The 16,210-nt window shown below is 37.2% G+C and overlaps 1 protein-coding gene and 1 long non-coding RNA gene across 5 annotated transcripts in view; one reads left to right on the top strand and one right to left on the bottom strand.

Moving 5' to 3' along the window:
* The window catches only part of iffo2b (intermediate filament family orphan 2b), a 35,256-nt gene that overhangs the window by 11,201 nt on the left and 7,845 nt on the right, over positions 1-16,210 (bottom strand). For all 4 annotated transcript variants that reach the window (XM_079598604.1, XM_079598601.1, XM_079598602.1 and 1 more), the window contains exons 2-3: positions 4,573-4,633; positions 205-300 (exon numbers count right to left, since the gene is read on the bottom strand). In XM_079598604.1, the coding sequence (XP_079454730.1) occupies positions 205-300; positions 4,573-4,633 (157 nt within the window). The remainder of the gene's footprint in view (positions 1-204; positions 301-4,572; positions 4,634-16,210) is intronic.
* LOC306991091 overlaps positions 8,591-16,210 on the top strand; it is a 9,307-nt gene continuing 1,687 nt past the window's right edge. The window contains exons 1-3 of the long non-coding RNA XR_013796033.1: positions 8,591-8,800; positions 10,740-10,825; positions 15,637-16,210. The exon at positions 15,637-16,210 is cut by the window's right edge and continues 1,687 nt beyond it. This is a non-coding gene — a long non-coding RNA (uncharacterized lncRNA). The remainder of the gene's footprint in view (positions 8,801-10,739; positions 10,826-15,636) is intronic.

Genomic DNA, 16,210 nt, shown 5'->3' with positions numbered 1-16,210 from the left:
GAACTTTTGCACCATATTCTAATTTTTCGAGTTTCACATGTGTTATGTTTTATTTGGACTGCAAACAGGGATGCAGTGATCAAACTAAATAATTATACTGAACTTTGATGTTTTGAGAACATTATTAAACGAACGTTCTATTAACGTTTGTTTATAACCTTGCCGGAACGTTAGGGAAGAAACTGTGTGTGTGGAAATACTCACATCGCTCATGAGGCTCTTAAACACCACCAGTTCAGCTTTCAGTCTTTCAACCTTCTCGTTCAGCTCGTCCTGAACGCCTTCAGACTCGTTAACGTTCTGAACACACACACACACACACAAAAGCAAAGCAACATCAGAATACATTAAACAGTCTGTGTGTGTGACACTTCACTCTGGGTCTGGGATTAGGTTTAGCTGGTTAGTTTGGTCTAGTTAGCCGCTTATACATACAAAGCATCTCCATTGACAACCATTAAAACCATTTTTTTTATTTGATTAAAAATAACATAAATATTGTGAAATTTTATTACAATTTAAAACTATTTAAAAAAAATGTATATATGTAATTTATTTCTGATCAAAGCTGAATTTTCTGCATCATTACTCCAGTCTTCAGTGTCACATGATCCTTCAGAAATCAGTGTAATATGATGATTTGATGCTCAAGAAACATTTATTATTATTATCAATATTGAAATCAGTTAATCATTTTGTGGAAACAATGAACTATTGTTTTTCAGGATTCTTTGATGAATAGAAAGAACTGCATTTATTTGATTTTGTTGTTGTTGTCACTTCTGAAGTTCAATTAAATGAATAAAATATACATGTTTTTGTTATTAGATAGCTTACAACAGGCCTTCACGTCACTTTATTAATAAAAGCTTACAGATGTTCATGTTAAACGGCCTAAAGCTTGAACACAACACACACTCTCCAGTCTAATGAAATCCCCACAGAGGCCGAAGGCTGGAGAGGAAATCCATACGATCGGACAGAACTGGAGAAGCTGGGCATGTTTGGGCTCTCCGGGGACGGCTTTCTCCTCTGCGCTTTTGCTGACCCATAATCCAATACAAACAGATGCAGCCGTTTATTGATTTTCCCGCTGCTTCAGCAGAAGATGGATCTCACACCTGCAGTGTTTCTGGGGAATTTGGGGCATTTGAGACATGGGATGCAGCACTGCTGTTGATGTGGTGGTCCAGTAGAAACAGGTCAGTTTTGATGTCATGTTTAAACACCATCACGCTTATATGCATCCTGACCCAGATTGTCACACACATACACACTAGTTTAAAGCTTATCCCAATTCAGAGGCTGCATTCGAAGGCTGATTGCGTCACCGCTGCGCAACGGAGGCTGTCATAATTCAAAGCCTGCATAAAATCCGGCTTCAAAATGCGTCCTTTTCCCCGGGAAATAAAGGATACAACAGATGGATCCTTCACGGACTTGCCTACCCCAGAATTCATTGCACACTGGTGACGACACGATTTTTTAAAGAGAAATTGCTTTTAAATCCAAGTATTGGATTTCAACTAGTGCTGGGCAACGATTAATCGCATCCAAAATAAGTTTGTGTTTCCATAATATATGTGTGTGTACTGTGGATAATTATTTTGAAATATTATATTTAAGATATTTATTTATTTATATATAAAATATTTATATATAATATAAATTATATATAAATATATACACGGTATATACATGAAAATAGTTCTTAAATATATACAAGCACGTCTGTGTATTTATATATACAAAATAATTATCCACAGTACACACACATATATTATGGAAACACAAACTTGCGATTAATCGTTGCCCAGCACTATTTTCAACTTACTCAAATATCTAATGATACAAATGTAGAAAATACAACTTTAAAGCGCTTCAAACGGGGCCTAAAACGAACACTCGCCAAATGCGAATAAAAATCAGTGTTGGCGAGTATATCAAAGAGAATCAAACAATGTCAATCTGTAACATTTTCATGAATTCTATTGTTACTAACAATGCAAAATTGCCAGAACAAACAAACGTGAACGACGATCAGGACAGCCGATGGGACAGTGTTGCACCGCCACGAAAGTTTAATCCTTGCCAATTTAAATATTCTAGCAAGAAGATGCGAAAGGGAACTCAATTGACCCTTCGCAGGGAGCTTGATTTACAGGTGATCTGACCAATCATACTTCGTCATCCGCCATTTTGTCCGACAAAGCAGTCAGGAGAGTTAGTAGATTAACATGGGAGGATTTGAACTTGAGAAGCGGAGTGTACTGACGCCTTTCCGTGGTTAAAACAACATTCCTTCTGATGTTCATTCATGTTTATTTGATGCTATAAATGAACTAGAAGGAAGAGATGATCGGTTCACGAGCAGCTTTAACTGATGCTCTACAGCGATCTGTCACGACACATTAAAGAGCCACAAAACGGTATTTACTGTTTAAATTTCTTTTAAAAATTACCAAATTTGAAAGGTGAGACTTTGTTTAATATCAAAAGTAACCGAAAAGTAACCTGGTCTGTGTCTGTCTGTCGGTGTGTTGTCAGTCTCCTCTCTGCTCCACAATGTATTTTTCACTGCGTGAGAACATGGTGTGTGTGTGAGAGCGGCGTAGCTTGTCGGACATAGCGACAGTAACTAAGGGGGGTGGGTCTTTGCGAACGGTCAATTCTTTATTTGCGCACTCTGTGGGAACTTCTGGGAGGCAAACTTCCGAAACACGCGCCCAGAAATCCGTGTATCATTTACATTTATCAGACAGCGTGCAAATCTTCTTGCGCTTGGACAGACATATTCAAACAAAATTATGACTAAGCAATTATGTCTTGGCAAGTATCCTTGTAAACATAGTCAGTTATGGACGTAAACAGTTGTGTATCAGTATATTGGATTCGTGCATTAGCTCTTAAAGTGACAGCAGCCTAATATACCTGCTACTGTCTGTATTTTTAATGTTGATCAAATGACAAAGAACAATCAATTCTAATTGAACTAATTTCTCTTGGCTGAATAATTTTTGTAACTTTAATAAGGATTAATCTAAAAAAGGTTTCATGGCTGGTAAAAAAATATGGTTCCACTTTATTTCGATAGTCCACTTCAGACATTCTACTAACTATAAGTAACTTTGCAATTACATGTCAACTAACTGTCATTAAAGTGTTAGTAGTTCGTAGTAGACTGTCAGTAGACTGGTATGTTACGGTTAGGTGTTAGGGTTCAGGTTAGGAGAATAAGTTGACTTGTAGTTGCCAAGTTACTAATAGTCAGTAGAAAGTCTAAAGTCAGTGGACTATCGAAATAAAGTGTTACCAAAAATATTGATGGCTGGTAAATTTTCTTAAGTCACTACCCATTGGCAGGTGTGGCAAAATGTTATAGTTTTAGGTCTTGGGTTCAAATGTTGACATATCTTACTAAGATACTCTTTATTATGTACAGACATGGACCATGGTGAACATATTTAGCCAAGTTGCGATTGCGAACCCTTGTTTTATTTTCAGACAGTTGAATATAACTTTATATAAGTCCAGTACAAACCTGTCACTCATCAACGGCAGCTGTCACAGTTGCTCGACGACAAGAACAATCCTCCGTAAGCTAGACCGTCCCATTTAACAACGCTCGGTCCGACCTTCACGGCCTTGGAAGGACGCAGCCTCTGAATTGGGACACAGCTTATATTTGCTCAGATCACATGTGTGTGAACTTTACTCATCATGTATTTTAGCATGATGGTATGATGTGTGGTTGTTTAATATTCATTCTTTAACAAATCACTTTTGATTGCATTACATTTGCAGATCAATTTTGAAAAATACTTTTTGCATTCACTCAAAATGTATTTTAAGATTGGAAACGTACTGTATTTTCTTGCCCCTTGAAGTATAATTTCTAATATATTTCCTCACATTTTTTTGGTCATTTTTAAAAACATAGTTGTCCAAAATACATTTTGCATTCATTTAAAACGTATTTTTTAGACCAGAAAGGTATTTTTTCTTAAGACTTGAAGTATGTTGAATTATCTCAAATATTTCTTCAATATATTTCCTATATTTTAAAATACTGAAAATGCATTTGGATTGGAAATGTAAAAGGAAACTTCAGGAAATGTCTCCATTGGTTGGTATTAGGGGAAACACTTCATTAGTGGAGCTAATTGGGCTATAAAATCATGTTAAAGACATTCTTAAAAATAAAGGGGGTCCAAAAGAGTGGGTTCAACTTCACAGTGATGCTATAGAAGAACCTTTTTTGGTTCCCCACAGAACCTTTCAGTCATCAGTTCATAAAATACCCATTTTCTTTTTCATTTTCCTACTTAAGAACCTTTTGTGGAATGGAAATGCTAGTTTTTATGGAACCGTAGATGCTAGAAAAGAACCTTTATTTTTATGTCTGTCTGTATAATGCCAGGCCCAGTATGTTACCCAGCATCATGATATCTGGATGTGTGCACTCATGCCAGATTTCAGGGTCGTAAAGTGACACACACACGTCATATAACGGCAAATGTAATTAGTATCACAGCGAGAGCGTCTCGACGGCTCCTGTTCAGGTGATCTCACCTCCTGCAGCGTCTCCACCATCGACTCCATCTGTTCTCTTCTCGACAGCTCCTCTTCCCATCTGCAACACACACACACACCTTTGATGAGTATAACGGGGCTAGACGGTATGATTCAAATCTTATATCACACTTTGAGTCATTTTATATCATGGTAACGGTGTCCATAACAATATTATTATTTTATATGATGACAACTTTCCTGTTGTGGCAACAAAGTGTGTCAAAGCCTCATTTTGAGGAGAATGCAATCTCAAATTTTTTTTAATGGAGCTTAATGGGCTCAAAGATCAGATAATTCATAACAAATAAAAATGTCTGACATCAGTGAACAAAACAGATTTACAAAACTAAAGACTCAAAGCAATGCTCTTTTTAAAAGTCTTGATATTGTTTTTAGGCTCTACTAGAATAGGTTTTCAAGCTTAAATCTTCAAAAAACACATTATTGTCCTCATATTCTCCATTGTTGCGGCTCCTCTCTTCCCAGTCTGTCAGTAACGCTCTGTTTACTTCCTGTCTCTATGAAGCCCCTCCTTCTGAAAAGCACACTGTGCTCTGATTGGTCGGCCGGACCAGTGTGTTGTGATTGGTCAAGAGCTTCGAGCGTGTTTGGGAAATGTCCCGCCCCTTTCCATAACCACCAGTTTCCACACACTACTAACAAACTCAATCAGGCCCCGCCCCTTTATTCTGCATATTAATTATTTAAATGAGGAATATCTAAACCTGTGACAACATCAATTATCATTTTGCTTCATGTTACAGTTACATTTATGCTTTTAACCAAAGCGATTTACAACAGAGAAATATAAGTAATTCAAAGCCACAGAGCCAATAATATTCATAGTTTACAATGCCAGGAAGCTAGATTAGATCTTATACCTAACAACACCCTTTAAAGTCTTGACTTGGTAGGATCCCGTTTGTGTTTTTGCAATAATGCAAGTATCTTTGTTGCATTCAAGTGTAAATAACATAAAGCACTGCCCAGTGATAGCCATTCATTCTCTGATTATAAACACAGGTGCTCATCATCTCCATTTCAGTGTGATTGATCCTTCAGGTCAGGAATCCCTCGACCGGGGTCTGCTGGCGTCTGTGGTGTCTGGGACGGGGCCGCTCTGTAACCCGATACTGACAGTGGAAAACCAGCACAAACTGACCGACGGGCAGATGTATGTGAATCATTCTTTATAGATTTTGAACTTATTCATGTTACAGATGATCACTGAAACACTGAAATATACATATCTAGTTTAGTCTGAAACAGTCATGAGAGCGCATGCTGATCGGTTCCTTACATTCAATCCGTTAACAATCACATGATTAAAACATGGCACAAGCTGATTGGCCTCTGCTGATCCTGCAGCCAATGAGATTGCTTGCTTAATATTTGAATAGTCTGGTTCAGTGTTCGCTGTTAGTGCGTTATCAGAGTTCCTCTGAACCCCTCCACCTCCCCAGCTCCACCTGCCTAGATCTGCTTCGGGATGTATTTCTGAAGCCGCAGCATATCTTACATGCTCACAGCAGCGTGTCTGTGTATCTGTTAGCAGTAGCAAGTCCAAGACCAAATACATTAACGTTGCCATATTCAGTAACATGCTAAAACTATTTTGAGACTTGTCATGATTGAAATATACATATTATTATAAATATTTAATATATCTTAAATACATTTAATTCAGCAAGGATGCATTAAACTGATCAAAAATTAGTTTTTTTAAACATTTCTATTTATTTCTATTCATCAAAGAATACTGAAAAAAATATATAATGGTTTCCACAAAAGTATGAAGCTGTTTTCAACTTAGATAATGAATGTTTCTTGCGTAGAAAATCATCATATTAGAATAATTCTGAAGGATCATGTGACACTGAAGACTGGAGTAATGATGCTGAAAATTCAGCTTTGATCACAGGAATAAATTACAGTTTAATATATATATATATATTCACATAGAAACAGCTATTTTAAATTGTCACAGTATTACTGTGTTTGATCAAATAAATGCAGCAAATGAGACTTACAAATTCACTAAAGAAATCATACCGCCCCAAACCTTTGATCTGTAATATAAATACATATATGTGAATATATATGTTAATAATTGTGTTACAAGGATTATTGATAATATTAACAATAAATATATTTGGGTTTGCATAGAGATTTGGATGCATGTTTAAAGTATAGAATACAGCATGATATTATTTCATTATGTGGTCCCTGTTTGGTTGATAGCATCCTATAAAGTAAATTAAAACCAGGAAACAAGAAACCACAACCCCGAGAACAGCTTCTGAAGCACTAAAAGCATTACTTACACACATGCATCGTCTGCTTACAGCCTGCCAATTATGATTGACAGCTGTAAAAAGGCAGTTAACCAAACTTGTAAACAGAATGTAGAAGGACATTGCACGCCGGAGGGCTTCTTCTGACTGGGAATCAAATCATTTCTGAGGCATCACTCCCTGTTGCTACAGCAAAGCTTGAGATCACCACGAAAATACAGCATTGAGCCTCGATCACACACACTGCCTGCTGAGGTTAAAGGAACACAACGACTTTGTGGGACTTTAGTTCATTCACCATATCCCCCAGAGTTAGAGAAGTCCATACATACCCTTTTCATCACGGTGCGTGCCGTAACTCTGTCTGACGCACCCACCGCTAGCCTAGCTTAGCACAAAGACTGGAGGTAAATGGCTCCAGCTAGCATACTGCTAAGTGACAAAATAACTGTATACATACTGGGAACTATATTCTCAGAAGGCGAAGCACTGCTACTTCTGCGGAGTGATTTGCCCGCAGCGCCTGAGAAGCCCCGTGGTGAGGAGCAGAGTGTTGCGCTAATCACTCCGCCCAAGTAGCAGTGCTTCACCTTCTGAGAAAATAGTTCCCAGTATGTATACCAGGGGTCACCAAACTCGGTCCTGGAGGGCCGCTGTCCTGCAGAGTTTAGCTCCAACCCCAATTAAACACACCTGAACCAGCTAATCAAGGTCTCACTAGGCACACTAGAAACTTTCAGGCAGGTGTGTTGGACCTGGTTGGAGCTAAACTCTGCAGTACAGCAGCCCTCCAGGACCGAGTTTGGTGACCCCTGATGTATACGGTCAGACGATGGCTGTGTCTCATGTGACGTTGTCATTTGTACACGCTGTGACTATACAAATCACAACATGTAAATAGGAAAATGCCGTTATTTTGTCACTTATTGGGAGCAGTATGCTAGCTGGAGCCATTTACCTCCAGTCTTTGTGCTAAGCTAGGCTAGCGGTGGGTGCGTCAGACAGAGTTACGGCACGCATCGAGATGAAAAGGGTATGTATGGACTTATCTAACTCTGGGGGATAGAGTGATTAGGCTAAAGTCCCAAAAAGTCGGCGTGTTCCTTTAACACTCGGGCCGGCATCATGGTTACTACGGGGAAGTAAACAGTTCACATCCCTCCTCATGAATGTGACGCTGGAGAATGAGACACACGTCTATAAAGGACACAGACCCATGTGATGTCAGCATACTAATTAGGGCACTTGATAATCTCAAGTGACTGAACTGGAGACTGCTCTATAGACACACACACACACATGCTCTCAAATGCACATAAAACACAAAGAAAGACACTTCAGCTAAACACTTGCCTTCCCAAAACATACACTGTCGACCTTTGCTTTAGAGTTGCCACAGAAACTCTGGCAGAAAACACACTTTAAACCAAGGAAACCTCTTGAAAATGGGCAAAACACAAGTTGTTTGTCTCCTAAAAAGTTCACACACATTCACTGCTGCAAATTACAAACACTGAACTATTATTTACAATGACATCTATCTATCTATCCATCCATCCATCCATCCATCCATCTATTTAACCCAAAAACCTGCTAACCTTCCGTACAGTAAGATATTTGATCTCCCGCTGGTCTCTCTCCCTCTCTCTCTCTCTCTCTCTCTCTCTCTCTCTCTCTGTGTGTGTGTGTCTGATTGGAGCGTGGGAGACTGTGGCTGGACTGATGGTGATCGAACGCTGTTCCTAAAGTGCTGGTGTGTGAATCACGCTGGTGCAGAGCTCTGCAGGTCACTGGAGTTCATCATCCGCATCAGCCAATCACAGCACAGCACAGCGCATCACTTCCTGCTGGAGGCAGGGTGGCGTCATCACTGATGCAGAGGACAGAAGGACACAATCTGATCACAATGGACAGTCTGGACGCTTTACAGGGTGAAGAGAGTCTTACTGTCCTTAGAATATATAAGTAATCTCATGAATATTTCAACAATATACACTATATGAAGATATATTAAAGCATGCACTATAAGATGCATGCATTTTTCACTGAGATATTGGATATTAATATCAGTTTACATTCTTTATTTTCCCTATGGACAGAAACTGCAGTGTTGCAGCAGCAAAAATATGCCATCAGGTTCAAGATATGACTCATGATATGAGGTATTTGATCTTCAAAAGTAGTTTTGTGATTTTTAGTCCAGACGTTTCACTAAATTAACTATCAGCTGATATATATTACATGATATATAAATAAAAAACTTATTTAGCAAGGACATGATTTCTGAAGACTGCAGTAATGATGCTGAAAATTCAGCTTTGATCACAGGAATAAATTACATTTTAAAGTATATTACAATAGAAAACAGTTATTTTGAATTGTAATAATATTTCACAATATTACAGTTTTTACTGTATTTTTGATCGAATAATTGCAGCCGTGATGAGCAGAAGAGCCTTCTTTCAAAAACATTTAAAAATCTGGGGCTCTACACATGAACTCCAGCATTGACTACATTGTTTGTGTACACAGAGTTTACTAAAAAGAAAGGTTTTGAACGACTCACTTTAACATTTCCTCATATGGAGGAATTCCTCTTTATTACGTTGCATTCGGAGATCGACTACTTTTGACTGACATAATTCCAGCCACCGGAAACACTAACTGATAAAGTGAGTCGAAAAAAACCTTTCTTTTTAGTAAACTGTGTGCACACAAACAATGTAGTCAATGCTGGAGTTCATGTGTAGAGCCGCTGGTGACACTTCCAGCACAGTTTCATGTTGTCGAGCCGCATTAGCGTTTTAAAGATAGCGATTTTGATGCTATCATAGAAGTGCCCCATTCAAAAGGCATTTTGAGCTAAAACGAAAATACGGTCAATCTTAAAAGTGCCGTTTCCATTCTAATTATGATTTTACACGAATGTTTGACTCGGTAGATGAACAAAAAGAGCCTAGGTTGCAATTTGGTGAGAGTTACCCTCTAACTCAACATAAAGGAGCGACAATCATCCAGCGTCTACAACACAATGGTTATTCACTTTCACTTCACCTAAACCCACAATTATATCTAGAGCAACTAGTGAGGAATGATTTGAATCCAGTCAACACTGAACCTAATCTCATCTGGACAGAGTCAGACAAGAATGGGAGCAATAAGAGAACTAGTTGAGTCCCCCATAAGGACAGCTGGACCGGTGACAGGCTAATATAGACCTTACAAGGACAGACGGTCGGCAACAGATGAGAAACCTCGTGTAACAAAGTCATCGCACAGACATCTGGCTACTGACCGCATGCCTTATGAATGAGTCCCATCATGCACTGCACACATGCTTCAGCGTCACAAAAACACCTCAGTTATTCTCATTTCATCAGTTACTGACTGATGACCGAGTTGGGGAATACAAGTAGTACACAAATGAGTGAAATTTAAAATTGGTTGTAAATGTGAATGTTGTCAGAGCCAAAACAACTCATTTAACCACACTGTAAAACAAAAATGTTAGTTTAACTTAAAAAAGCAAGTTACCTTGCCTTAAAATGTTAAGTTTGTTGTGTCGTTGAGTTAATACAATGAAGAGGAATGGTTTAATAAACAGGAACTCGAAATACACTGTAAAAAAAAATGCTGCGATTATTTATCACAACTTAAAATCCAACATTGTTTCAACTTTACAAAGTATGTGTTCATGCTTGACTTAAAATATTAAGTTTAGTTAATTTTAGTTTAGTTTAGTTAAGTTGGATATTTAAGTTATCTCAACAAATTTTAAGTTGTTATAACTAATCACAGCCACATTTTTTGAGTTGATTTGACTAAAGATAAAAAGTTGTGATAACAAATCATGAAAATATTTTTTTACAGTGATGAGAAGACAGACTCATGTGACCGAACGTTTCCCATCATTCTCTGCAGGAGCTGGAGAATGATCAAATGCACAGAAAAAGCAGGTACTGCATCTTTTAGTGGTTTATTTGGTCTAAAAAGCTTCTTGTCTTTATTGGGAAGTGAAAATAGAGAGGAAAAATATGCATGGCCAAACTCATAAATACTAACATCCCAGGAGGACTGACCACTTCCAGAGGGATATGTTAATATCTTGTATATGAGAGGGAAAATGTTTACGGCAGCTGTTTGCATACAGTAATGAAGGTCTCCTGGCTATAAAAGTCATTTGTTATGGGTCTCTGCTGTTTACTCTGAAACCATCTTGGATGTGAGCACATCGCGTGCAGAATAAGGGCTTAAAGGACGGCAACCTGTTCCCTGACTGTTTTTTTTTCTGTGACAATTTATTCTACTTGTCTCAATCTATTCAAAGGTGTGTTGACCAGTGATTCATCTCAGCTGAAATACCGCTGCATGTGCAGAAATAAAATGCAGGAAATCAGCGATTTGTTTGTCCGTGGAGTTTATGAGTCTATGATTAACCCGAGATCCCCAGGAGAGAAGGAACACATCTTTCTGTGCTCATTCAGTGTGTGTGTGTGTGTGTGTGTGTGTGTGTGTGTGTGTGTGTGTGTGTGTGTGTGTGTGTGTGTGTGTGTGTGTGTGTGTGTGTGTGTGTGAGCCGGACCATAATCAAACTCATAAATCACACACACACACACACAGTTTACAGCATACAACATCTTCTTCACCATGTGAGTTTATTGCATGTCTATTTCCTCCAGAAGAGACTGAGAGTGAATATTTCTCATATTTAGGGCACGATTAAATCCTTTTTATTTATTTATTTTTTTAAATTCAATTCCATTTTTCTGCATTCCATTTAAAACGTTAATCTAAAATGTTATAATCTAAAAGGATGTCTAATCAATTGAAATCTTCAAACTGTAAACATGCAATAATTGAATTAACCTGAGATTAATAAATGTAATAATTTATTGCATTTTTAACAATATTAGGGGAAATTCTGTGTTGTCTTAATTTTCTAGATTCTGTGATTTATGATTTAAAACAAATTTATGTAAAAAAAAAAAAAAAAAAAAAACAATTTAATTAATCTTATAAAATGAAATCAAATTAAGTTTGGGCAATTCCTTTGTACATGCCAAAGTTTAATGCTTTTGAATGAAGCTTGCTTTAACAAGCACAACAATTATTTCCACGTGACCGGTTTAACAGCAGAATCCTTCAGTGCTGCAGGTCGAGGCAGAGCAGAAACCAGGAGCGCTCGCGATCCCTGCGACAAACATGTTCCTTGAAGAGCATCCAAATAATTAGCGCAAGTTATTAAAAAAGGGAAATTCAGCTGCAAAATCAAAGAACATTTACATAATTGTGCAGGATATAAAAGTCATACAGGTTGCCGTTTATTCTACACTTCATTAAATTGCACTCAGAAAAGTAACACTGATAGATCAGGGACAATACAGCGTCCATAAGACTCGTTACATAGCCTATTATTGCACATACATCACGCAGTTCACACACACACATACACGCACGCACGCACACACACACACAAGCAGACATACACACTTACGCACGCACACATAGGCCTACGTACGCACACACACATACATACAAACACACACACACACACACATACATTCATACATACATATATTCCCATGAGGCCTCTCTTCTTCCTGAATACTGCACTGCAAATAGAGTGAGAGAAAATAACTTCAAAATGATTTCTGAGTGTATCAGTAACAGTTGACCGGACGCCACGCAGAGGACAGGGTCTGAACGGACCTTTGAATGAGTGTGTGTGTGTGTGGTCCTGGTAAAGCCTACATTGTGGACCAAATGTCCCCACAAAGACAGTAATAACAGACATTTTTTTTAAATCATTCAAAATGAAAAATGTACAAATGCAGAAAGTGATCTGTGATGGATAGAATATACAGTTGCATCAGTATAAAAAAACATTATTTCTTTGTAAATATAACAAAAACAACATGTGTGTATTTTGCTTAAAGAAAATTAAGCTTATTTTTAAGTTTGTGCAAAAAGTGCACTGGGCATGTCCAACGCTATCTCACGACCAATTCGTACGAATTTGTACGAGTGATTAAAAGGTGGCTAATTCGTACGAATTTGTACGACCTCACTCGTACGAATTTGTACGATTTGTCTAAACCCACGTGACGGTTGTGTTTAGGGGCGGGGTCAGGAGTAGGTCATTCGTATGAATTCATACGATTTTGGCAAATCGTAAAATATGTACGATTTAGCAAAAAACGTACAAATTCGTACGAGTGAGGTCGTATGAATTGGTACGAATTAGCCACCTCGTAAAATTCGTACGAATTGCCGTGAGATCGGGTTGGCATGTCTGGGCATGTTACATGTCTTTGCATTTTTTCTAATTATTAACTATTTAACCCTTTAGCTGTCACCCCCCTTTTTGAGAATGGACATTAAAATGCACTATTCAAGCTTAAATGGCTGTAATTCAAGAATGCTTTGGAGTATAGACCTAAGTTTGGTCTTGTTTTAAAGGGAAAAAATTGCAGATTATTGCTGAAGTGAAAGAACTTCAAAAAATTAAAGTATGAAAAAGTTATGGAAGTTTAAATTTACATTAAATCAAATATAATTTATTTAATATTTTTCTTTTATATAAAATATATATTTTACAAAATATTTTTTACTATAAAATTACTATAAAATTAAAGCCATAAATCTAACCAAGTTGTGTTCCAAATTTGAAGTTGATATCATAAAAATTGAAGTTCCCATGAGATTTTGTTTAGGCGTAATACCAAAAATAGCCTCCGGGTGTCATTGAATTCCATTGAATTTAACTGTATGCATTCTGCCATAAAAAAATGTATACATTTCTGTCCAAATATCACTTCTGTCACAAAATATGGAACCTTGAGACTCAGACCTTTCTGACAATATGTGTTTTGTCAAGATTAGAAAATATTTTGATCATAAATTATGAAATATAATAATGCCCAAAAGGGGAGGAGCCTGATAAAATAATTTAGAGTAATGTTTCTATGGTAACACAATGTCCAATTTCAAAACAGTTTTCACAGGATGAATTCTGAGATCGTAAGCTTTCAAATGATACCTAATTTATGATAACTACTAAAATATGAAATGTAATAAAAAAAGGCGATAAAAAAAGATAATATTATATTTTAGAGGATAATATATATATGATACTTTTTAGAAGGTAATATTATTTTATCATTTTTTTTATTGACAAATACTAGATTATATGTTTTATTATTAATTTTTAGCATGAAAACCAACATTTCAATTATTAAAAGTGTGTGCGTCTACTTTTTGTGACAAAGGTCAGAACTCCTGTTATGATGTTGATTTTTTTGAGGTGCGCTCTTGTCATAAATTCATCTATTACTGTTCCTGCATAATTTGTAACAGAAAACAGTGCTGAAATATCTATTAAGGAGTCTTAGACCTTTCCAACGATATATAGTTTGTCATGATTAATTTAGGATTTAATTGTAATATAGTGAGGTAAACGTAGGTGTCCCGTATACGGGACAGTGACAGCTAAAGGGTTAATGATGAACATCGATCTTTAATCATATTACTGTTGCCAATATAAAAAAAAATGTATCCTTGGAAACCATGCATAACAGTGGTTTTACACACATTTAATAAGTTTTCCATTATTCATAACTCATCTCTTATGTGGTACAATCACTGTTATGCAGGCCCTCTTGTGGCTTTATTGACATGGGATTTAAAAAGACATTAACCCAGGGTTAACTGCAGTGTGAAAAGCCTCAAGAGAGCTTAGAAGACGCCCAGCACAAGCTCAGCCCAAAAACTAGGGTGTGAAAAAAAAAATGGCACTAAGCACAAAATGATGAGGGATTTGGAGGCTCACGTGTGGGTTTAGTGATGAACACTGAGGTAAGCAGACGTGTGTGAGAACAGGTGTGGACATTTAATACAACAGCTGGAGAAGCAGAAGTGGGAAACCAGTAACCGTTCAAAGAACTAGAATGGGTCAGCAGGGAAACTAACCAAAGTAAGCATGCATAAGATCAAATGCTCAATGCAAATCACTCCTGTGTTGCCATACTTCATATGAAAAAAGTTGAAGCGTGACTTATTAAAGAACTTTACTTTTCTGGTGCTGTTCGGTCGTTCTTGACTGAAAAAAAAAACTTTTTTTTTACTTTATCAGAATGGTATGAAACTTGGTAAAAGTTTTCGCACTTGTTGTGTGAACAAAATAAAATAAAATCATAGACATGATTCACAAAGGTTAAATGGTCTTGAAAAATATATAGTCACACTTGAATTGTTCATGGTCAAAAATGAATTTCATCTAGTGGACACGTTTGGAACTGCAGCCAAACTGAAAGCTCCTTTTTTAAACTTGTTTAGATTTATAGCTTTAATTTTCTCACAGTTTTAAAGTAAACCATGTTGCAAAATATATATTTCATATCAAATTTTAAAATAGTATTTTTGTGCATTTTTAATAATAATTAATGTCAATAACTTTTTTCACGTCAGCCAAAATCTGCCACGTGTCTTCTTTAAAAAGAGACCAAACTTAGGCTAAATCTGTGCTCAAAAGTATTCAATCTGAGCAGCAGGGGAAGCGTTTCTTTCTGACAGCAGCGAGAACAATGCAAATGACCTAAATAATCATGCATAATAGGATATTAATAGATAAATACAAAAAAGCTTATCAAGCAGATAACGCAGCTGTATATCTCATCATTCATGTAATTTTTTTTGCATATTGTTGGGCCAATGTACTATATATATATTGTAATATCAATATTGATATATTTTAATCTGTAATTTTAAGGATGTTTTGCTCTATTGATGCCGGATGACGGGCCGTCACGACTAATCCAGCCTCCTGTCGGGCCCCGGATAACCTCATCGCACCCAGTGTTCAGCAATGTCCCGGGACGTCCCGCTAAACAAACTCATTATCTCACATCCCTGTCATCTCATGTGCCCGTCTGCCGCGAGCTGTCACGCTCCACATCTCGACACACACCCAGCCAGAATACACCTCAACGGCTTCAACATAAACCAGGTGCGGCCAGAAAATACTTTGCATGTTAATTCCCATCAAAACTTCTGGAGAAAGAACACTTAATTGATGTTAATAGCTTGTTATCGCAGCCAAGAACAGTTAAATACAAGTCGTTCCTGTGTGATCACTTGCACGGCTGGCGCTCAGGGCGGTATTATTCACTGCCACTCCTCACCATAGCTGGAAAAACCTACTTTTGATCCAGAAACCACAAGGCTTGTTAGGACTGATAGAACTTATAGGACTGTGATATAACTTCATATAAAGGTTTGTTTTGTAATCTTTAGTAACACACAAAATACAAGATAACTTTATCCTCTAGTTGACCCACGGTTTC

The sequence above is a fragment of the Phoxinus phoxinus genome (genome assembly GCF_949152265.1).
Source record: "Phoxinus phoxinus genome assembly, chromosome: 22".
In the NCBI taxonomy this organism is placed as follows: domain Eukaryota; kingdom Metazoa; phylum Chordata; class Actinopteri; order Cypriniformes; family Leuciscidae; genus Phoxinus; species Phoxinus phoxinus.
The sequence above is the reverse complement of the archived record's forward strand: the minus strand, read 5'-3'. Positions and strand labels throughout refer to the sequence as shown.